Here is a 25,575-nt window from a genome sequence, read left to right on the forward strand (position 1 = left end):
TTTTCCTAATGTTTGAAAAGATTTTTCTAACAGCGTGTGGTAACAACACTCATTGTTAGGTTACCAAGTGATTTGCCTCACTCAGTTGTCTTTCATTGGTGAGCGATGAAGATCTTTAAACATTGAATCAACGAACGCCAAATTTCAACGATCTAGAAAGCATCAGCGATTAGGCCGTAGTAGAGCATCAAGTTGGCATGAATTTAGCCGATTTTTACTCATGATCTGATTTTTTTCAATGCCTGCTCATGTTTTACTTTTGAGATCCTTATCTAGAATGCTATCAGAAATCAAGAAGGGTAGTGGTCCTTGATTTATTTATTTATCATCAGACTAAGGCCGGAGTGGCCTGTGCTGCACATAAAAGACTTCTCCATTCAGCTCGGTTTATGGCTGCACTTCGCCAACCACGCAGTCTGCGGAGGGTCCGCAAGTCGTCCTCCACCTGATCGATCCACCTTGCCCGCTGTGCACCTCGCCTTCTCGCCATCTCGCCTTCTTCGTCGGATCGTTATCGAGAACCATTTTCACCGGATTACTGTCCGACATTCTGGCTACGTGCCCGGCCCACCGCAGTCTTCCGATTTTCGCGGTGTGAACGATGGATGGTTCTCCCAGCAGCTGATGCAACTCGTGGTTCATTCGCCTCCTCCACGTACCGTCCGCCATCTGCAACCCACCATAGATGGTGTTGACGCACATAAGAGCGATTGTTGGTTTTGATCACTGTCGGGTTTCGGTGGGCTTAGGCAATGAATTCAATCACTTTGTCTTTAACAAATACACAGTTTATTGAAGACGGATGAACGATATTCTGACTTGGAGGACTATAATTTATTATACACGATTGCCTTGCCACTTAACTTGGTATAGTTTAATCAAACTGACGATTACAAACTGCGGATTTTAACTGCGCGCGGATTATATCACAAACTGTATGTCGCTTGGACAACGAGTCGCAAGGACTATCAATTATTCTAGCGTCTGTGGAGATTTTATAGATGGACTAATGACAAAGATTTCCGTATAAACAATAACTTCAATAATTTGTAACAATTGGATAATAAAGCTATACAATATTTTAGCGCGCAAGTACACATACGCATATCTCATTGCTCAGTTATGTCATAAGGAAGCTAGTTGGCTGCTACCAATTTTCTACAGTTCATCCTCTCTAATACGATGTTCAATTCACGCATGAACAGATGGTACGCAACACTTTCCTTTCGAAAACTCCCAGTGCGCGTTGGTCCTCCACAAGCATCGTCCAGGTCTCGTGTCCGTAGAGAACTACCGGTCTTATAAGCGTTTTGTAGATAGTCAGTTTGGTACGGCGGCGAACTCTATTCGATCGAAGCGTCTTGCGGAGTCCAAAGTACGTACGGTTTCCAGCCACTATGCGTCTCCGAATTTCTCTGCTGGTATCGTTATCGGCGGTCACCAGTGAGCCCAAGTACACGAATTCTTCAACCACCTCGATTTCGTCACCACCGATAGAAACTCGTGGTGGGTGGCTCACATTGACCTCTCTTGAGCCTCTTCCTATCATGTACTTCGTCTTCGACGTGTTGATGACTAGTCCAATCCGTTTAGCTTCGCTTTTTAGTCTGATGTAGGCTTCCTCCATTCTCTCAAAGTTACGTGCCATGATATCAATGTCGTCGGCGAAACCAAATAACTGGACGGACTTCGTGAAAATCGTACCACTCGTGTCAATCCCTGCCCTTCGTATTACTCCTTCCAAAGCGATATTGAATAGCAGACACGAAAGACCATCACCTTGCCGTAACCCTCTACGGGTTTCGAAGGGACTCGAGAATGCCCCTGAAACTCGAACTACGCACATCACCCGATCCATCGTCGCCTTGATCAACCGTATCAGTTTATCCGCGCCCGTTTGTATCGTGCCTCGTTCGCCCTCGTGCGGTGTTGCAGCAATCTCGCCCATGCTGCATTCTTCTCCTCAACTAACTGCTCACATTCGCCGTCATACCAGTCGTTTCTCTGATCCGGAGCCACCGTGCCTAGTGCAGCGGTTGCGGTGCTTCCAATGGCGGATCGAATATCTCTCCAGCCATCTTCAAGAGATGCTGCGCCTAGCTGCTCTTCCGTTGGGAGTGCCACTTCCAGCTGCTGCGCGTAGTCTTGGGCTAGTCTACCGTCTTGTAGCCGCCCAATGTTAAGCCGTGGCGGACGACTCCGACGCGTGTTGATCACCGTCGAGAGTTTTGAGCGCAGACATACTGCGACGAGGTAGTGGTCGGATTCAATATTCGCACTGCGGTAAGTGCGTACGTTCGTGATGTCGGAGAAGAATTTACCGTCGATTAGAACGTGGTCGATTTGGTTTTCCGTTACTTGATTAGGTGATTTCCATGTGACCTTATGGATATTCTTACGGGGGAAGAAAGTGCTTCGGACTACCATTCCGCGGGAGGCTGCAAAGTTTATGCATCGTTGGCCGTTGTCGTTCGATACGGTGTGCAGACTATCCGGTCCGATGACCGGTCTATACATTTCCTCCCTTCCTACCTGAGCGTTCATGTCACCGATGACGATTTTGACGTCCCGCAGTGGGCATCCATCGTATGTCTGCTCCAGCTGCGCATAGAACGCTTCTTTCTCGTCGTCGAATCTCCCTTCGTGTGGGCAGTGCACGTTGATGATGCTATAGTTGAAGAAACGACCTTTTATCCTCAGCTTGCACATCCTTGCGTTGATTGGCTGCCACCCAATCACGCGTTGGCGCATCTTTCCCAGCACTATGAAGCCGGTTCCCAGCTCGTTGGTGGTGCCACAGCTTTGGTAGAAGGTAGCCGCTCGATGCCTGCTTTTCCACACTTTCTGTCCTGTCCAGCAGATTTCCTGCAGCGCTACGACATCGAAGTTGCGGGGATGTAATTCATCGTAGATTATCCTATCGCAACCTGCGAAGCCTAGCGACTTGCAGTTCCATGTTCCAAGCTTCCAATCGTGATCCTTTATTCGTCGCCTAGGTCGTTGCCGATTGTATCGAGTCGTATTATCTTCTATGTCGTTCGTAATAGTTGTTTTAAAGGCGGCTTATTGGGCCTGCGCAAACCTCTTGTCTCGTCGGAGGGCCGTCTTGTCAGGGCTGTTTAGCGTCCCACCTAACACCAGGACTTGGGCTTGTGCGCTTTGAGCGGCACACGGTCGCTTTGGCGGATACATGCAGCTTTTTATAGAGGTTTAACAGGGCCCACTGTCAAACCCCACCACATCCTAGGCAGGCGCCACAACTCGCAGATGACCTGGGGAGGGATCGTCAAGCCCTTGGATATAGTCCCTGCTGCCCCCGGTCATTGATCCCAGTCTTAAACAAAAATAACAAAAGCATGAGGATTACTACTCATGGCCACGTCCATCTTCACCGTAACTAGGGAGAGGAAGGAAGTGTTGATGTAGTACAGTGAACGTTCGCTAATTGGTTTTTTTCTAGTTGGGGCGCTTTTTAGTTGGGGGTTCGCTAATTGGGGCGAAACCCAATTAAAAAGCAGCCAAACGTCAAAATGTGATGTCATAAACGCGTTGACGTTTTGTTTCCGTGTTTGGCGGGATCGATATTTTCTGGCGCGTAAAATTTTCCTTTGTTCAAAGCAAAAAGTAAACAACATTGACGCTTGTCAAAACGCCCCAATTAGCGAACGGCATTCGCTAGTTGGGGTGAGGTCGTGCCCCAATTAGCGAACGATCACTGTACTTACTTAACGAGAGGCCACCGACTTAGCGACACCCTCATAAGTGCCACGGATTGGATAATGAGGAAGGTATTCGTTGGGTCAGGATTTGCCTGTAGCTGGCAATGTAACCGTGGTAGATCTTACCCCGTAACACACTACGTAAAGGTGTCTACCCAGCATTACGGGTATTTAAGATGCCATACAACAGTTAAATAGGGGCCCTCCTTAGCCGTGTGGTAAGACGCGCGGCTACAAAGCAAGTCCATGCTGAGGGTGGCTGGGTTCGATTCCCGGTACCGGTCTAGACAATTTACGGATTGGAAATTGTCTCGACTTTCCTGGGCATAAAGGTATCATCGTGTTAGCCTCATGATATACGAATGCAAAAAAGGTAACTTGGCTTAGAAACCTCGCAGTTATAATAACTGTGTAAGTGCTTAATGAACACTAAGCTGTGAGGCTGCTCTGTCCCAGTGTGGGGATGTAATGCCAATAAGAAGAAGAAGAAGAACAGTTAAATACAAATAAAGCAGCTGGTAAGGATAGTATCGGAATTGAGCTCATCAAGATAGGACCGAAAAAGCTGGCCACTTGCGTGCACAGACCGATTGTCAGAATCTGGTAAACTGAACAGCTACCGGAGGAGTAGAAGGAAGGGGTCATATCCCCCATCTACAAGAAAGGTGACAAGCTGGAGCAGGCTTGTAAAATGTCATCTGCATGTCATTTGACTAATTTGTTCATAACTTTCTTCGGAAGCCAAATTTACTTCAAAATTTTAGATGCACGCATAACGCTTGAGTAGTGCTATATTTTTGTCCAAAGGTACATTACTTTAAATATAACATTTGAAGCTAGAGAGTGAAATCTCTCCAAAATGTCACGTGTCATTTGACATAATGTCACTTGAATGACATTTTGCCTCCCACGCCCCAGATTAAATATTTACAGCAATTTCTTGTTAGACAAAGTTGTAGCCACATTTAAGCGCTATAAGTTCGCCATACTTGAGAGTTGATAGCTAACTACTGAAAAAAGTTCTGGGAACATTATGAAAAAGAATGCAAATGACATCCCGAATAAAAAATATCATAAAAATATCAATAATTCTATTGTTACAACACCATTGATTACATAAGAGCGACCATTAAATATAATGTAATTTTGACAATAAAATCACATTCGAAGCTATGGTTTTGCACCATTTAATGTATGGTAAATGGGACTTTTACAATTGAAAATAGGGGTTGTTATGTATCTTTACAATAAAATTTTCGAAAATTTTCCATACAAATTTCAGACCAAAACAATAGTTTTTAATGTTCTTCTATGGGATGATTTTTACGGCCGTAACAATAAAAAATATTGTATTTCTAATGTTTTTCGTTTCCTTTATTTATTGTTTTACATTAAAAATCCGATAGCATATATTTTTACGTTTCATAAGACTAGTTAATACTATATATACTGCCGCTAACCGCAAGTCAGACTTATCTGGATATGCCGTCCATATACAGATAAGTCTGACTTGCGGTTAGCGGCAGTATAGGTATATACCATTCAATTTCACTACTTTATTCCTTTGCAGATATGTATTCCAGCATTAGCATAAGGGTCGAAATAAGTATCTGCAGAGTAACAAAGTTGTGGCATTGAATGGAATCGTACTAACTCATCCTAATCCAAGTGAACATATTTCACTTATTAAGCCCAATTGAGCCCAAGCAATCATTTTCTATTTTAAATTAATTATTAAATTTCAATACCTACAACAAATTAAATTTTGTACAAACTTATGTTGAAAATAGAGAAACCTTACAAGGTTTTCAATAGTGAGACCTAACCTTTTTTCATGTACAATGATGATTTTTAGTATTAAGATACTTCATTTCAGTTTATTTTTTAAGATTTTATTTTGTTATAAGGTACCCCGGGGCAAGTGAAAATACGGGGTAAGTGGGTACTATGCCTGCCGATTAATCGGTGAACGTTTTTAATGGTAACAATGTTCTAGAAAGATGAAGCAGAATTATCAACGAATTCGCCTGATACAAAAAAAATTGGAATCAAAACTATTTGCGGCACCATACTAATGGTATTGTTTAATCATGACTTTAAACTACTGGCAAAATCTATCACTTTTATTTGTATTCAATGAATTTACAAGAAAATAGTCCTTTCTAAATTCATCATTGATGTGGAAAGTGAATATTTTGAGCAATTAAATAATTGTGTGACATCGAAAACGATTTAAAAGTTTTGATTAAAGCCAAAATCTGAAATTTTCACTTGCCCTTAAGTTTTAACATACATGGGGCAAGTGGGACATATTTGAAAAACATTTTCGATAGAGCCATTTTACCTGTTTTTAGATTGTTTTCTAGTGAAAAATAACTTCGACACTCATATATCATATGGATCTGAATCAAATGCAGTTGATATCGTTGGTTTCGTTGTTAAGAAGTAGTGTACAGTTGATTTACCAAATGTGTATTTTACTTTCTGGAAATTATCTTCCTCGTGGAAAAGAGCAATGGTTATTATAGCTATGCTAAATTTTCCGTTTACAGTGTAAACAATCTATTTATTCTACAATAGATCAACAGGTTATTTCTAGTGTTTTGTTATTTTTAAACATCGCATCAGTTTAACAGATTTTCAGATAAATAAAGTGTTTAAGACATAAATTGGCCATTGGTACTATTACAAATTTACAACACTGCGCATCGCCTGAATAAAAACGTTCCTTTTGAAGTTCCAATTTATGTAATAATTTGTGTTCTAAACAGAGAAACATTCATTCGAAAAGTGAACAAAGATTTGCTCATCTCTTCGATCTAACACATTTGGTAAGAAAGTAAGCTAATGGAAAGCCAGATAAAAGCCAATTAAACAGTAAACTGGCTGTTGTCTTGTTTTTATATTTGCTAACATTGTAATCCCTTTCTTTTTGTCAAAAACAAAAGACTGACAAGCAATAAACCTTCATCCATGATCGGAAATACTACGACTCAGAAATTACATGAACATTATATCTGCATTCTTCAAATTAGTTTCGTTCGACAGTATAAAGCAGAATAGGTCCCACTTGCCCCGTTTGAAGGGGTAAGTGGGTTTCACAAGAAAATTTATTTATGTCACTACCAATATTTTTGTAACTGAATAAATGGCTTACAACACGTCTACACTTCAACAACGGAAGCATATAATGATGTATCCGTGGTAAATGTCCTGAAATACCCTGTTTTCTAAATATGCGTTAACGATTTTGCTGAACTAGCGTTTTTTTAGGTCCCACTTGCCCCGGGGTACCTTATGTAATATGAATTAAAATAAAATAAAATAAATTCGAAAATTGAGAAAAAAAACAGATTAATATTTACCTACTTGGAATTTAATTGAAAATTAATTAAAATAATGCATAAAAACGTCAAGTCAAGCCTTACAGCTGAGTATCGTATAAATATTACAAAGTGGTGGACTTAAATCGAACTGTACGAACTGTGTAGTGAAAACATTCCACTATTGAATTTTAAACGATTTTCTGTACAAAAATGGTCGTTTGAAAGTCTGTGCACTAATTTGTAGATTGGATTCCATTCACGCATACAGGTATGCTTCCATTCCTTGAATCATCTTTGTTGAAAACGAGGACGAACATTTAACATCGTCAGTTGCTGTTTGGGAGTTGAAGTAGAAATGAAATTACTATTTTATCACTTTCAAACGTGACAAAGCAACTTTTTTTTTTTCCAAGTTCGTTTATTTGGTAGGCTCAGGCGTGTATAACACTTTACGGAGCCATGGTTCTTTGTGATATATACAATCAATATCATTTTATTATACAGTTAATAAGAGAGGGGAAGGAGCCAGCGTACTCGAGGTGACTCGAGGTTAGTTTACAATGTTTAGGGATGGACGGGGCTTAGGATTTGGGATAAGGAAATTTCAGCTTCTCATCCGGGCATTTGGCGTCAGTGACGGTGTGGCGTGTCGTCATGCTCGAGGAATGGTTCGACTGGGAGCATCTTCCGGATGGCAAGAGCTATGGAGCTCAACGGAACAAAAAGGCAGAGACTAAACAAAAAAAACTTTGAAAAAAGAAGAAAAAAACAAAATATTAAATTTTGATGTCAGAAGCACAAAGAAAACTATAAATGGCCTGCAACATCACGATCTCCCAAAACACCGCGAACTTCCCTGAAGGGTTGTTTACCTCGGGCCACAAGGGTATCCAATAATTGCTCTCTGGAGGCGTCATTTTCCGAGCAGGACCAAACTACGTGATCGATGTCATCATAACCGGCTCCGCACCTACATAAGTTGCTATCGACAAGGTTTATTCTGTACAAATGTGCGTTTAGTGAATAGTGATTAGACATAAGTCTCGACATCACGCGAATGAAGCCTCGACTTAAGTCCTCACCTCTGAACCACGCTCGCCCAGAAACTTTTGGAACTATAGAAAATAGCCACCGTCCAAGTTCGTTGTGTGTCCAATTTCTTTGCCAACTTTGAAGAGTACTCTATTGTCTATCATAAACCTCACCTTCCTGTGCGCCCACCTTTGCCAGCGAGTCTGCCTTCTCATTGCCGTAGATTGAGCAGTGAGATGGGACCCAAACAAAGGTAATCTTGAATGATCTTTCGACCAAAACACGCATCTGCTCTCTGATGTTTGAAAGAAAGTAAGATGCGTGCTTAACAGGTTTCATCGACCGGAGTGCCTCGATAGAACTAAGACTATCCGAGAAGATGAAATAATGGTCTACGGGCTGATTGGAAATTATCCCCAAAGCGAAGTTAATTGCTGCCAGCTCAGCAACATATACCGAACACGGTTCCTGAAGTTTTCGGCAGGCGGTTGAAGTTACATTGAAAATATCGATGCCAGTGTATCCGTTGATGCGAGAACCATCAGTGAAATATCTGTTGTTGCAATTGACATGTTCATATTTTTCAGAAAAAGTGAGGAATAGATATTTGTCGAAGATGATCTGGTATTCCTTGAATAGCATGTTTCATGGACAGATCGTATACAATTGAGGAACTGTCGTTGGTGAAGTGAACTCGAGGGGGATTATAACACGGAAGACAAAGATCTGACGATATGTAGTTGAGATAAACTCTCAGGAATCTTGAACGACAAGTTAGTTCAAGCATATTATCGAAGTTATCTAGAACAAGCGTGTTACTTGTTCCACATTTGATGAGTATTCTAAGTGAGAGCTCCCAGTAACGGTGCTTTAAAGGAGTGACTCCAGCAAGCACCTCCAGGCTCATGTTATGCGTTGAATGCATGCAACCAAGGGCAATACGAAAACAACGATACTGAATTCGTTCCAATTTGATCAGGTGGCAATCAGCTGCTGAGAGGAAGCAGAAGGAGCCATACTCTAAAACAGAGAGAATAGTCGTTCTATAGAGTTTGATGAGGTCTTCCGGGTGAGCACCCCACCATGTTCCGGAGATAGAACGTAGAAAATGGATCCTTTTCCGGCATTTTTGTATCAAATACTCAATGTGGAGTTTCCAGGTACATTTGGAATCAAACACGACCCCAAGGTATTTAGAAGATAAAGATTGGTTGATGTCATCATTCAACAGCTTGAGTTTCAGTTGAGCAGGATACCGCTTCTTAGTAAACACAACCAATTGAGTTTTTTGCGGTGAAAACTCGATCCCTAAATGTCTGGCCCAAACAGCCAGAATCTAAGGTACTTTGCAATGGCCCTTGCAAAACATCTGCACATGGACCTCTAAGCGAGATCACGGCATCATCTGCAAATTGTCTGAGCGTGCATTGTCCTGCCAAACAATTGTCAATATCTTTAACATAGAAATTATAAAGCAAGGGACTTAAACACGAACCTTGGGGAAGGCCCATGTAGCTATTTCTGGAAGTTGTCAGAGTGCCGAGTGTGAAGTTCATTTGTTTTTCTGACAACAAATTGTACAAGAAATTATTCAAAATAACGGGTAATCCACTACTGTGCAGATTGCCTGACAGTACTTCTATGGAAACTGAATCAAAAGCGCCCTCAATGTCCAAGAATACTGAAGCCAATTGCTCCTTGTGCGCAAAGGCCAGTTGTATATCTGAAGAAAGCAACGCTAGACAATCGTTTGTTCCTTTCCCTTTTCTAAATCCAAACTGAGTATTTGAAAGCAATGCATTTTCTTCGACCCAATGGTCGACTCTTGAAAGGATCATTTTCTCCAATAATTTTCTCATGCATGATAGCATGGCAATCGGTCGGTATGAATTGTGATTAGACGCTGGTTTTCCAGGCTTTTGAATAGCTATTACTTTCACCTGTCGCCATTCAGGTGGCACAATGTTGTACTCCATGAAACAGTTGTACAGGTCAAGTAATCGTCTTTTGCGATATCTGGGAGGTTTTTAAGAAGATTGAATTTGATGTTATCGCATCCCGGAGCAGAGTTATTCGATGAAAGAAGAGACATAGAAAGTTCCAGCATTGAGAATGGTCCACCCAAAGAACCGGGATCAGTGACTGATTCTCGAAATAGCGGTTCTGCTGGTACGGAATCTGGACAGACTTTTTGGCGAAGTTGAATATCCATCGATTGGAGTATTCTTCACTCTCGTTGGTGGAAATGCGGTTCCGCATGTTGCGGGCCGTTTTCCAAAGTGTTGTCATTGATGTTTCTCGCGATAGTCCCTCGACAAAACGTCGCCAGTAGCTACGTTTTTTGCCTTGAGAAGATTTTGAGCTTTCTTTCGAGCCTCAAATACTCTTCAAAGCTCGGACCTTCCGTGTTTACGGAAGGCCTTGAAACATCAGATTTCTCAGAATACAACTTAGTACATTCATCATCCCATCCAGGAGTGGCTGGTCTTCTGATGACAGATGTACTTGGAACGCGTCGTTTCTGAGCTTCTAGTGCGCTTTGTTTGAATCAACTCAGTAAGGAATCGATATTCATCTAAAGGTGGAAGAGTATCAGTTGATTCAATACCAATTTTTACCGCCGATGCAAATTTTTGCCAGTCAATGTTTTCGTGAGGTCGAAAGGAACATTAACTGGCTCAGATTGTTGATAGCTACTTTTAATTGTGGTAACTATCGGCATATGATCACTACCATGGGGATCTTGAATTACCTTCCACGTGCAATCTAATGATAGTGAATTTGAACATAAAGACAGATCAATACGGCTTTGTTGACCATTTGGTCCTATTCGAGTTACTTCACCAGTGTTCAAAATATTCAAATTGAAATCGTCACACAAATCATAGAAAATAGGCGCTCTATAATCGTCATACGTTTCGCCCCATCCAATACCATGTGCGTTCATATCACCCAATATCAATACTGGAGATGATAGGAGGGAGACTGCGCTCCAAAAATGTCGACGATTAATAGAGGCATTTGGAGGAATGTACACTGAAGCTATGCAAAGATCTTTATTCTTCACATTTACTTGGCATGCGACGATTTCTAAGCCGGAACAGTCGGAATGGGAATTCTGTAGAAGGAGTAGAACGTTTTGATCCCCAAAAGCACGCCACCCTAATTATCATTCCGATCTTGGCGAATAATATTAAAATCGTGGAAGTTGATTTCATCTTCAGAAGAAAGCCATGTTTCACAGAGTGCAAATATATCGCAATCGGAGTTGCGAATCAAAAACTTGAACACGTCTAATTTATTTTTCAGACTGTGACAGTTCCACTGCAGCACAGTGATTGTATCTTCGGTGTTGGCCGTATTATCCATCGAAAGATACAATTTCTGCAAGAAGGGGCCATGAAACAGTCAATTGCTTCAGATAACTTTCAACTGTTGGAATAAAGAGGTCAATGATTGGCCTCAATGAATTCGGAATATTGAACAAGTTCAAAAAACGGTCCACAAGGTCCTTAAAGGAGATCAATCCTCGCTTGGACGGAATACTTTTTCTAGAAGTGCGAATTTGTTTTTTTCTTTCGTTGATTCTCCTAGCCGGATGTTTCTTCGAAACATCGGATTTTGGCAATGGCGGGAATGCCTTACTGCAACTAGGATCAAAAGAAGCTTCGTTGCTTCGGGATTTTAAATAAACCCCCATTACCTTCAGATTTTGCCAAGCTTTTATGGATGATTTTTGTTCTCTTGCGGCGCGATCCCGGGGAAGACGGTTGCTTCCTCTTTTCGGGCACGTGTACCTCCGCAGGATCATCCATATCGGCTGCGTCAGAGTCCAATTCATCAATGGATATGGAATCATAATAATCACTCACACGAACGGTGGCTGAAATAGCAGTCGATGCAGTGGCTGTGGCGGATGTGTCTTGCGACTTAACCATTTCCGCATACGACTGCTTGGAGCGCTGTACCAACGAGCGCTTCACTTTTTGGGTGCGCTTTTGTACACCGGGCATTCCTGCAAACCATGGGGAGGATTCAAACCACAATAAGCACATTTTGTTGCTTGTTGCTGGCAGAACTCCTCCCGATGTCTTTCTGAGCATTTGCCACAACGTGGTTTGTTGTCACAAAACTCGGCAGTGTGACCAAGTTGTTTGCAGTTGGTACAATTAAATACCCTTGGCACAAAAAGACGCACCGGAAACAACATATTTTCTATATCTACATACTTTGGAAGCATCGAACCGGCGAATGTCACCCGAAGCGAGCCTGACTTGAATAAATCTTTTTGCCATCTACTGTGGCTGCTGAATGCAATTCCTTGCAGTCCAGAATATCCACGGTAGATTGCAGGGCGTTCTTTAGGCGACCTTTCCCTGCAAGCACATCCTTGCAAGTCAAGCTCGCTGCGTTGATTACGCCTTCTATCTCGACCTCCCGCGAGGGCACATAAACTAAATATTCAACATTGTACGCCCTGTCGACAGCAATTTCATTCGCCACCTGGTATGTAGGTGCGGTGATGCGTAGTTTGTTCCTGTTGATTTGGCTGAATTCAAGCTTCGTAAAACGACGCGTCAAATCTCGTTTTATGCCCAGAAAATCTAGGCTCTTCACTTTCTGCCGAAAGTAAACAACCCAAGGCCCAGGCGAAGCCGCATGGTACAATCGTGTGCGCCCTGCATCTTTTGGAGGCCCATTGCCTTCCACAGTCTCTGTCTCCATTCTCACCCCGCAAGGTGGAAGGATGATTTTGCTTATGTTAACTTAAGACTAATAGCTAATCAGAAAAAAAAACTAAAAAAAAACTAATTTTATTTATTATATCAGTCCCACTCCGAATCAAGCAGATGGGAGAACAATAAAAACGTTTCTACTTATCTGCCCCTGCTGCTGTAGGTAGCAGCAGTAACAATAGCCTGCTTCACTGGCGTCGCCAGAAGCAGCTACTTCACTCGCCGACAGCGATCGCCTTGGATCCGTAGGTAGGCACCACACAATAGACTCGCACTACCGAACACAATCCGCGATGAGACACAGCACACACGTCTGGCTCGTTCGAACTATCGGCACGGAATGACAAAGCAACTTACTTCATTGTCAGCTTCTCACTGGATACTCTGGAAGAACTTGGGCAAATACCGATTATTCGGGACAAGAGGGTCCTGCAATATGAGTGTGAGATAAACAATATAATTGAAGTCCAAAATCTTATCTTACCGTAGCAAATATAGTCCGTTCGAATGGGCGGATGTTCCTTGGGGTCTTCAGTTGAATATAGGTACATGATGGAACAGGCCAACGGCAGTCCATTGCACAGCGCAACAGCAGAAGTCTAGTTGGCGATTTCGATTCTGTCGCCGTTGGTATTGAAGCGGGGTTTCCAAAAACAAAACGGTCCGTATTGCGGCGCGGCTCCCTTGTTCCGATGGCTCGGCGTGATTTCTGTGTTCAATTCCTGGTGCAAAATTTCCAGAAGGAACGATACTGTTTTTGCTGAAAATGTAATGCATCAAAGGGGTATTGCTAAGGTATCGATCAACTCAGTGTACCTTCTGAACCCCTTGGCCGATTTCAACCAAATTTGGACCACAAATTGTTTATCTTAAGGAAACGACGATAGGGGGGTTAGGGATGATCTTTGGAAAAGAGGGAGGGTGGGGGGGGAGGGGTATTGCTAAGTCATCGGTCAACTCAGTGTACCTTCTGAACCCCTTGGCCAATTTCAACCAAATTTGGAACATACATTCTTTATCCTAAGGAGACGACGATAGGGGGGTTAGGGATGATCTTTGGAAAAGAGGGAGGGTGTGGGGGGAGGGGTATAGCTAAGGTATCGATCAACTCAGTGTACCTTCTGAACCCCTTGGCCGATTTCAACCAAATTTGGAACACAAATTGTTTATCTTAAGGAAACGACGATGGGGGTTGGGGATGCTCTTTGGAAAAGAGGGAGGGTGTGGGGGGAGGGGTATTGCTAAGTCATCGATCAACTCAGTGTACCTTCTGAACCCCTTGGCCGATTCCAACCAAATTTGGAACACACATTCTTTATCCTAAGGAGACGGCGATAGGGGGGTTAGGGATGATCTTTGGAAAACAGGGAGGGTGGGGGGGGGGGGGGGGGTATTGCTAAGGTATCGATCAACTCAGTGTACCTTCTGAACCCCTTGGCCAATTTCAACCAAATTTGGAACACAAATTATTTATCTTAAGGAGACGACGATGGGGGTTAGGGATGCTCTTTGGAAAAGGGGGAGGGTGTGGGGGGAGGTGTATTGCTAAGTCATCGGTCAACTCAGTGTACCTTCTGAACCCCTTGGCCAATTTCAACCAAATTTGGAACATACATTCTTTATCCTAAGGAGACGACGATAGGGGGGTTAGGGATGATCTTTGGAAAAGAGGGAGGGTGTGGGAGGAGGGGTATTGCTAAGGTATCGATCAACTCAGTGTAACTTCTGAACCCTTTGACCGATTTCAACCAAATTTGGAACACACATTCTTTATTTTAGGGAGACGATGATGGGTGATCAGGGATGCTCTTTGGAAAAGGGGAAGGGTGTGGTGGGGAGGGGTATTTTTTAGTTATCAATCAATTCGGTATACCTTCTGAACCCCTTGACCGATTTCAACCAAATTTGGAACACACATTCTTTATCTTAAGGAGACGACGATGGGGGTTAGGAATGCTCTTTGGAAAAGGGGGAGAGTGTGAGGGGAGGGGTATTGCTAAGTCATCGTTCAACTCAGTGTACCTTCTGAACCCCTTGGCCGTTTTCACCCAAATTTGGAACATACATTCTTTATCTTAGGGAGACGACGATAGGAGAGTTAAGATTGCTGTTTAGAAAAGGGGGAGAGTGTGCGGGGAGGGGTATTGTTTAGCTATTGATCAACTCAGTGTATCTTCTGAACCCATTGGCCGTTTTCAACCAAATTTGGAACACACATTCTTCATATTAAGGAGACGACGATAGTGTGGTTAGGGATGCTCTTTTAAAGAGGGACGGTATGGGGGGAGATGTATTGTTCAGCAATCGATCAACTCAATATCAGTCTTGAATCCAATGACCGATTTGAACCAAATTTTTATCAAATATTGTATGTCCTAAGGAAACAATTTTACTGGATGTGGGTAGGTCATTTTAAAAGAGGGAGGGTGTGAGAGAGGGGTATTGTTTAGTTATCGGTCAATTCAGCATAACTTTTGAACCCATTTACCGATGTCCACCACATTTGCAACCCATATTCTCTGTTTAAAGAAGACTATATCAGACTGGGTGGGAGTGGCATAGCTGAATGAGAGAGAGGGTATATTTATTAAACGAACAGTTTAGTATACCTTTTTACTGAATGGGTCAATTCGCACAAAATTTGTAAACACGTAATCTCTGCCCAAAACTATTATAGCGAGGCTGGGAGACACTTTTGGAATGCGGGAGGTTATTGGGGTTAGGTATTGTTTAGAAAACGACTAAATTTAAAATCCCTCTTATTTAGTTCATTCGAGGTTCTTTGACATTGTACAATGCTCCGAAAACAAATTTCCTGAATTCCTCAAAAATAGCAAATCTTCGACAATAACATTTTTCCGGTAATAACATTTCCCCGAAAATGACTTCAACGAAAATGATATTTCCCAAAAATGATTCTTACCGATACACTTATCCCAGAATATGACATTTCCCTGAAAATGACATATCCCTGAATGAAGCAGGCCATTAGCATAACACTATTTGGCCTAAGGTCATTCGACATGAAGGGCATTTGGGATATTTATGAGCAGCATCAGAAAAACCTTTCATAGAAAGCATGCTGGGTATAGAACAATGGTAATTGTTACCCTTCATCGGAATCATGGATGCCCGCCCAGTGAAAAGCAATGATTCATTTGTTTCCTTCTGGATGGTGGATGTGATTGCTTCTTTAAAAGTAGGCATTTGCCCGGAATAAGGCAATGGTGAGTGTGATCCCTTCTTTAAAAATGAGCGATCAATAGACGTTTGCCCGGAATAAAGCTATTCAAACCAACGATCTCTTTTTCAAGATCAGTCAATGCTTCCAAAAGCCTTCTTTAAATCAAATGATGAAGTATCAATAAGTTAACACAATTACTCTGTTGACCAATTGGTTTATCATTTTTTGATTGTGAAAAAACTGAAAACCAAACTGGCAATTCCGAGCAAGGCCGGGTACATAAAGCTAGTATTCCAATAAATGTACAATAGATAGTATTGTTTACCATATAATTCATAATATTTCAATGGGAAATACAAAACAAGTTACTGTAAATTTTTATCCGGGATGTTACAACACTGAGCTGGAGTGTGAGAACTTTCGAGCGATCACCATCCTTAATGCCGCCTACAAAATGATCCCAGATCATCTTCCGTCGTCTGTCACCAATAGCGGATGAATTCGTGAGAAGTTATCGAGCTGGCTTCATTGACGGTCGCTTGACAATGGACCAGATCTTTACTGTACGGCAAATTCTCAAAAATGCCGTGAATACCAGGTCCCAACGCATCATTTTTTCATTGATTTCAAGGCGGCATACGACAGTATATACCTCGTAGAGCTATAAAAAATTATATATTCTCAATCCAGTTGAAAACCGGAATTGGGGGATAGCGAAGTTGGATTTTTTTTCACAATCCGTACGTTAAACCTTACTTCGAAAGTGATGCGCTGTTTTCATATCGCGAAGCGCTATTCTGCGCACCACTTCCGAAGTTAGGTTTAACGTACGGATTGTGAGAAAAATCCAACTTCGCTAGCTCCCAATTTCGGATTTCAACTAGCTTGAGTATATAAAAGAACGCGAACAGCTTCCCTGAGAAGGTTACCAGACTGATCGAAGCAACGGCAAAACTGTGTGAAGATTTCGGGTGAACACTCCAGTTCGTTCGAATCGCGCAGGGGACTAAGACAAGGTGATGGACTTTTTTGCATGTTGTTCAACATTGCGCTAGATGGTGTCATGTGGAGACCCAGGTGAAACATCCGGGGTACGATTTTCAACAGATCCAGTTAATTTATTCGTTTCGCAGATTACAGATTGCAAAGGTGGCAGAACTGTACACGCGCCTGAAACGTGAAGTAAAAAAAGTTGGACTGGTGGTGAATGTATCGAAGTCAAAGTACATGCTTGTGGAGCGTGACAGGGCCTGCCTAGGAAGAAGTGTTACGATAGATAGGGATACTTTCGAGGTGGTCGATGAATTTGTCTACATTGGATCCTTGAAATCTGGATCTACATTGGATCCGGCTGCTAATAATAATACGAATACGATCGGCTGCAATACGATGGCGCATCATCTGTGGAAGTCGAGTCTACTACGGGCTCCAGAAAAAACTGCGGTCAAGCCTTGTTAGCTCGTTTCATGCCTCGATCGGAGGCGGGAAAATCTGATCACACACATACATAAATATTGGGGGTTTTATATCAAGGGCCTTTTCAGGCGTATTCATGGGAGATGGATTCAATAGCACAAATACCTAGACCGTTGGAAATAGTTGGATTCTATAATAAACACTGATTCAATTTTATACGTTTATTTCAATAGCTCGGACTCTACATCTCTCTCTCTCTCTCAAAAAAAAAAATGTAAACGTGAAACAAAAGATAAATCACGGCAAATATCTGCATCTTCTTTTCCCGTACTGAGCGTTTTAATGGAGGTCCCGGATCGTTATGAATTTCCTGAAAAAATATTTTAAGCTCTTTTTAGTGGAATGTATTCAATCGTCTAAGACGAGTTAAGTAACTCCATTTAATTCCACCAATTATTTCGATATCTTTGTAGATACGTATTTCGACCAGAACTGTGTTGTCGTCTTCAATGTCTCGTACTTGACTCGACTTCAAGTCGATTTTTATTCGATTTCACTAGAAAATATAACACTTTTTGAAAGTTCATGGGTAAAGTTCATCTTTTAAGGGGAAGATTCGGATACAGGGCGTAACATGGAAATTTCAAAATTGGGGCCGTCACGAAATCATGTAAGATTTGTAACATTAATAGGTCCTTTATCTTTCCTTATAGGTCCTTTATATATCAATCAATTCATAAACTTTCCACCAATTTGCCAGTACTATTGAAACTTTTGAGTATCAACGCTAAGCTATTGAAAATTTCAGTTCTCTCAAGCATCATGCATTCCTTATGCAGCGCGTTCCAATCCTTGGTAATTGCCTACTTTAAGGGTATTATCAATTGTTGGACTGAGGTGTATGAATGGGGTGGCCCAGCTACTAGACAGTGGTTTCCCTACTCCCTCCGGAGTGGGAGATGCTGCTAAAGCTGGGTAGTTCTGTCGGTGGGATAGTTCCTTCTCTTCTATACACGGAGAAAAAAATATGGTAGAAACAAACAAATTTCAATTTAATTCAACCAAAATTCTAGGTTGAAATATGCACAAACAAAAATTAGTTTATTTTTGCCATGTGTTTTGGTTGAATCTAACTAAAGTTCAATGTTGAAGAATTGGGATTTCTTTAGGTAAATTTAACTAAAATTTGTTTGAAACTACTATTATGATGGTTGTTTCATTTTGACAGCAGGTAAATTCAACAAAATTATTAGTTAAATCAATCAAATGTTTTTGTTTGTTGTTATGGAAATCTAGTTTGAAATAACCAAATAAATTATGTTATTTCAACCCATGTTTTGGTGATACTAATTTTCTTTTTTTTTCAGCAAAATTCATGGTTTTCATATTTATTACATTCGAGATTGAATTCGCATATTTATTTTTAGAAAAATACATATTGAATACAATATATATATAATAATAATTTCATACAACTACATAGCTATACAGCTTATATAATAGTAAAACGACAGTGGATGTAAACATTATTTTTTCGTACTCCCAGGGTTTTTTAGATGATTTTTGCTCAATGTGTCCTTTTGCTGATAGAAGCTGGAATTGAAATAAATGTAGGAATTAATATTTTCATATTCTTCATTATAACACGAATTAATAAGCATTCATTTTGCTCAATGGATGTACCGCAACATTAAATCGAATTTACTTACTTGGTGGTAATGTGGGTTTTCAGCAGGAAAATGAAATCGGCATTCTGCCCATGTCGATAGTCGGATCGGTTACAGCGGGCGAAGCAATAATCGCTCTTCGATTTCGCAGGTACATTTTTCCGGAATCATTTATATTCTTCCTATTGAGTTATACAAATATATCAAAGATTAGCATACAAAATTTATAGATTACCTATCTATAGTATATTTACCAATATTTAAATTGACGACGTACCATCCAAACAATTTTCCCACGTTTAGACCAAAACTAGTAAAATCAGTTGGGAAGAACAGTATTAAAATGGTGATTGATTTTCACTTCAGCAAATAATATTAAAAATAGGATCCGAAAATACAAAGCTATAAGAAACAACCTAATATTGATAATAACAAACTAAATTTAAGTTGTTATTATTTTGAATTTTGGTTGAAGAACTATTTTAAAGTTTGAATTGAGAATCTTTTCAATTAGAAACGACTTGGTTATGTGGTTTGTTATAAAAAAAAAAAAATTTGAAATTGATATTTCAAGTTTAAAAATAACCAAAATTTATGGTTGAAAAAAACCATTTTGGTTGTTTCAAACTAAGTGGATTTATCTCGTGAGAGTGGAATATAATAAATTCAGTGTACTATTGCCGATTTCACAATTTAAAGAGTTATGTGTAGATTGTGATTTGCCCGCTTTTTTTCTCACACCCACTCTCATTTCGGGTTGATCGACTTTTGTTACTGAAATTTACCCAATTATAACCCATTACTCGTCATAGTCACATATAAGCGTGTACACAAATCGATTCCGCCATGATTTGACGTCTATTTGTTTTCAGATTGAGCACTCACACACAAATATTATACACGGAAAATCAAACTTTTTTGAGTGTATTGAGTGTGAGAAAAAGATGACTGTGAGAAAAAAAAACAGATAAATCCACCTAGCGTTGGTGGTGCCTTTCTCGCATTTAGTTAAGACACCAACCTTATATGGCCCATTTTCTTCATAACTTTGAAACGCAATGACCGATCGTTATACAATTCAATAGTGATCAACAAGGCTTTGTCCCCTGTCGAATGAAACTTTGTTCAGAAAATCGGTTAAGGATTACTATACGAAAAGTTGTCTAATGTTTTTATAGCTTTTGTGCACACATACACACACACACACATACACACGGACAGAAGAATGTGCTCAGCTCGTCGAGCTGAGTCGATTGGATATAATACTATGGGTCTTAGAGGCTTCTATAAAAGTTCGTTTTCGAGTGAAATGATAGCCTTTCGGACAACTCAGTTGTAGAGAAAGGCAAAATCTCGCAAAACTCTTATAAAGTGCAAAAGCGAATATATTTGGTTTTACGTAGTTTACGTCGAGCGGTCGTGTCTTGTATACAACTTCAAACATTTTTGTTCTTGAGCTGAACCACTCGTCGCAGACGACGAGGAACGCATCGTACAAGTCCCGGTGCTTTGTGTTATTTACCCAGAGGCCACAGATGTCGCTTCAGGACGTGCACAAAATACATGATGTTTTAGAGCATCCGCGGCCTCCAACATACCCTGATAGTGAATTATATAATAAACACAATGGATATGATCGCGGTGTTTTCGTTTTCTATGGAAAAATCAAACGCACAAACGTAACCATTGTGTTTGGCCCAATAGGGCTTGTGTCCGGCGAATTCGCTGGCCGCTCTTAGCTCGAAATGATCCCTGAAAACCCTTAGCTGGGTTTTCTTCACTTTTGAGCCGGCGTCAAATCCTGTCCCAAGACCCAACCCCTGGTATCAAAAACGACGTGCCCACGGTTCGAGACGTTTTGCTTTCTCGTACAACAAAGTATCGAAAGGCTATCATTTCACCTGAGAACGAGCTTTTATAGAAGCCTCGGAGACCCATAGTGTTATATATAATCGACTCAGCTCGAAGAGCTGAGCAAATGTCTGTCTGTCCGTGGTATGTATGTGTATGTGTGTGTGTATGTGTGCAATAAAAGTTAAGAAAACATTAGACAACTTTTTCACATAGTAATTTGTAATACCATTTATGAATGAACAAATTTTGAATGTATTTTAGTATTTGTTATTTCAAATAATATATTCAATCAATGATAGATTATGAATGTGGTTTTGGCGTTAGTGACTTTTTAGGACAATATTTTTCATGAATTAATTTGATCAGTGCAAACGAAAGCTTTCATGTTTTTCTGTTGATTGCACTATTCAAATTAATTCTATGAAAAAATGTTACTTAGGTCCTTTTTGAAAGTTAAGGAGAATTGCTTTGTTTATTGATTGTATTGTCATGTGATATGAAAACATTAACATAGCGGTATGTGAAATTTTACCTGGATTTCTTCCTTTTCATCTGTTGTTCTTTAATGAAGAAGATTGACTGCAAAGTGTTGGCAGAGTTACATTTTCTATCCGAGTTTCAGTTATCAATGCCTCTGAATGATACTTCAGTGTTTTCATACTTCAAATATTATAAATTCAGTAGAAAATCGAATCAGCCGCTATTGAAATTGGGTTTTTCACAACCATACTGTTAAACCTAATTTCGGAAGTAGTGCGCTGTATAAAGCACATCACCAAAATGAAAACAGCGCACCACTTCCGAAGTTAGGGTTTAACGTAACGAATTAGAGAAAAATCCAACTGTTGTTATGGGCTATAATTGATTTGCACCTGAATTGATAATATAAGACAAAGAGCAATGTATTGCCATAATATAGCACCGAACTTATTTATCAAAGAGACAGAAATTTATTAATAATGAACATTTGAAACAAGTGAAATATTGCATCAATAATTAATGCCGATATATTATCTTCTTTTTATTTTACTTTCAGAATGCTATAATAATGAGTATTGGCTTGATAGCGATAGGTATCACTTTTGGATATATTGCATACATGCGTTCGAAATACGAAGGACTGGATATTACACTGCAATTCAAGAAATGGAAAAGAGGTGTTTGTGAAAAGAAAATCCAAGTGGGAATGAAATTCCAAGTTTTGTTCCCCTAGCACAGACAAACAGACGCATTGTTCACTTGTTCTATCACCATCCAGTGTCCAAAGTGCTGGCTAATGAAATGAAAACTATACTGCATTATCAACAGAAAACATGATATGCGCCTCTGGATATGAAATAATTAATCAATTAATTTCAAAAACGATAACAGTCATAGTTTGTCTGTTCGTTGTTGATGGTATATCTTAATAAAGTATAGAGCGATTACGCTTGTACCAAAGAGGTAGGTAAAGCATACAGAGTGTTGATACAGAACACACATCTTCTTTTCTTTTCTGTTAGCAACTTCGAACCGCTCCACATCGAGACTAGAACAAAGTTAAAATAATATTTCTAGATTGCTTTGAGAATAGGTCGTATAGATAAAAGCAAAAGAGAGGTCTCTCTGTTCACGCCTTCTCGCCAATTGAAAGGCTAGTTTTACATTTTTGACGTAAACCAGCAGAGAACAGGACGTTTATCTTCATTCGCGTGCTTGTATAAAAATTTGTACTCGGTCATTTTAAGTTTGTCGTTATGCCCTGTTGCGCGGTGCTAGTGTGCTGATAAATATGATTAAAATTTGCCGTGTTTACTATTTAGCGCTAGTGTTCATTCCGAATTGCTCCTAGGTGGCAGCACTACATTGTTTATGAAGTGTATGTCAACGCCATCACTTAGTGTAATTGAGTTTTTATGTCGGGCAGCCTGCGTTGGCGGTGCTGAGGTGCGATTTAAATCTTTACAAACGATTTTAAGAAAATTTTGTTCGAGCATCCATGTCTGTTCTCTCAGTGCGTAAACTACGTCTATAAAGACTCGGAGTACAGGGTGTAAAATGAAAATTTAAAATTGAAGCTATCACGAAATCATGTAAGATTTGTAACATTATAGACCTCTTTATCTTTCAATGGATTTTAAAGATTTATATATCAATCAATTCACAGCAAATTTTACCAGTAGTATTGAAACTTTTGATTATCAACGCTAAACTATTGTAAATTTTAGTTCCTTCATCGTATCATGCATACCCTATACAGCGTGATCCAACCTTCGGTAATTGCAAACTTTTAGGTGTATTATCAATTATTGTGTACGAATTTGGTGCTCCAGCTGCTGGGGACAGTGGGGTCCCTACTCCCTCCCCTCACAGAGTGGGAGGTGCTGCTAAGGGTAGCCTCACACCTCGGGAATTTGTCCGCGGATTTTTTTCCCATGTATTTTTACATGGATCCGGCCATATGCGATGAAGTTGAAGTTCGCGATGACGCAGCATTGTGTTCGCCCCATTAAGGCTACCTTACACCCGGAAAATTCCGCTGAATTTGGCCCCCTGCATTTTAAATGGGGCCGGGATTTGATTTTCCGTGCCAAAATCCTGAAAACATCGTATATGCAAAAATGCATGGGGAAAAATTCCGTGGACCAAATTCCCGAGGTGTGAGGCTACCTTACACCTCGGAAAAATTTTCCGCCGGAATTTGGTCCCGTGTATTTTAAAGGGCCGCATATGTAAAAATACATGGGGAAAAATTCGAGATGTGTGCGCTAGTTTGCCTGCGGGTTAATGGGTTCCATTAATGAGCGCAGCGGCGCATTTTGACAGTTAACCCATACATTTTCATCAAAACCTGTTGCTGCGCTCACCATTCTGGATGGGCCATTAGTCTCTGATTTGATCCCACCGCCCAAGCATTCTGACCAATGTGGCATAGAGTAGAGGCAAGAGTACGCACTTAGTTTTCAATCGATCATGTGGCCCTTATGAAGCAAGCTTCTGCATATCAAATCAGTGTCGATGATTAATATACTCTTCCTTTATGTTACCCAGTGGAAAATATTGAAATTATTGAGATTCGTTTTAGCAGAACTTCTATTGCAAGACAGGAACGCACTTTTACCCCACCGGTGGGGTAAAAGTGCGCATCGGGTGGGGCAAGAGTATGCATTTATCCAATCATGTGCTTTAAGTATATATTAACACAAATAAGAGTTAATAACATTTCATTGATGTTTAATGAGCATTTATTAGGGAATGTTTGAAGTTTACGTAACTCTTAGAGAAGGAGGGGGTCCTAAAAAGGTGCACTTTCATACGAAAAACTTATATATACAAAAAAACTACAGAGGTAAAAATATATATCAGGCGTATACAAAGGCATTTTCCTTAAAGAAAGTCCACCAATCACGTAACGCAAAATTTGGCTATTTCATCAACCAACCAACCAAAAGGGGGGGGGGCTTTCTTACACTGTTTGTATGAATCCTCTAAAAATTATATGGATATTCACACATCTCGCAACCCCTCCCAGCTTAACGTTGCGTAATTTATGAATGTTCTTTTGATTAAATGAAATTATCATTTAGATGAAATTGTGTTTTCGTACTATGTTTAGGTGTACAACAAGTCCTAATACAATTTCATTATTTCGCTTCAGTGCGTTGTTCGCTAAATCCTTTCTAACACCGAATTACTTCAACTTATCCTAAAAACTTGTGATTATTTCTGAATTCTGTCTCTTTTTCTTAGTTGTGGATCTCTACGCTTTGAAGAAGTCTTATTTCGGCCGGAGATACGGGTTTGACATCATAATCTAGATGATTCATATGCGTACTCTTGCCCCACCGGTTCCTGCGTACTTTTACCCCACAGTCCCAAAAATTATTCAAGTAATGGTTTTGACTTCTTGGAAAACCAACCGGATTGGTGTTCTGTACCATAAAGTACTCTATACAATAGGTTATCGAAATGGTATAATGTTCACCTGATTAAACGTATATATGGTAATGAAATACTAGTTGCGGAAACCCAATTATTTTTAACAAAATGGCCAAAAAGTTATCCAACTCCATATCTCCCTTGTTGTTTATTCAAATCGTTTACAATTACTAATGATAATAGTTGGCCAGTATACCTGTCAAGCTGATGCAGTGCTGCTAGTTTCTCTTGTTTTATTACTTCAAAAAATCGAAAACGTACTCTTACCCCACGCGCACTCTTGCCCCACTCTACTCTATAAGAAGGTGCTGATTAAGTGAATTCAAGTCTTATTATATACCGCATTGATCAAAATGCTCGAACGGTGGGTGCAGTTGACCTCCACAAACGTCAAATCAGAGACTAACCTGCAGGAAAGCGGGCGACCATTACCGCGTACATTTTCGGCAGTTTTTTGAGAGTATTTACTACAGCGCATGTAGTTCGGATCTCGAACTACCAGTCTAGCAGTAAAGATTTTTGGAAATACCTCTGGAACACCGCTAAAAATACCAAAAGGTCGTTTTGCCCCGGGGGTGCATATTACCTCAGTTTACTATATGAATCCAAGTAAAATTAAGAAGAAGACACACGACGGTGTTAACTTTGACAGATCCTTCAGCCCAGCATAGTAAAACCAGAGTGTATGTAATTAAGAGTGGCGACATGTGCCGCGTTTGACAG

General features: G+C 40.4%; 1 protein-coding gene and 2 long non-coding RNA genes across 3 annotated transcripts in view; 1 reads left to right on the plus strand and 2 right to left on the minus strand.

Moving 5' to 3' along the window:
• Positions 1-22,124, plus strand: part of LOC134224384 (small integral membrane protein 8) — a 40,772-nt gene extending 18,648 nt beyond the window's left edge. The window contains 3 exon segments of the mRNA XM_062703706.1: positions 21,971-22,052; positions 22,055-22,075; positions 22,078-22,124. Of these exon segments, the coding sequence (XP_062559690.1) occupies positions 21,971-22,052; positions 22,055-22,075; positions 22,078-22,124 (150 nt within the window).
• LOC134224385 (uncharacterized) lies at positions 7,078-13,568 on the minus strand. The gene is made up of 3 exons (XR_009982934.1): positions 13,298-13,568; positions 13,171-13,242; positions 7,078-7,378 (listed from the first exon to the last, which is right to left on the minus strand). It is a non-coding gene; the product is annotated as an uncharacterized LOC134224385 (long non-coding RNA).
• Positions 18,898-19,394, minus strand: LOC134224386 (uncharacterized). Its single transcript, XR_009982935.1, has 3 exons — positions 19,335-19,394; positions 19,123-19,262; positions 18,898-19,006 (listed from the first exon to the last, which is right to left on the minus strand). It is a non-coding gene; the product is annotated as an uncharacterized LOC134224386 (long non-coding RNA).
• Positions 22,125-25,575: the final 3,451 nt, after the last annotated feature.

The sequence above is a fragment of the Armigeres subalbatus genome, chromosome 3 (assembly GCF_024139115.2).
Source record: "Armigeres subalbatus isolate Guangzhou_Male chromosome 3, GZ_Asu_2, whole genome shotgun sequence".
NCBI classification, from domain to species: Eukaryota; Metazoa; Arthropoda; class Insecta; order Diptera; family Culicidae; genus Armigeres; species Armigeres subalbatus.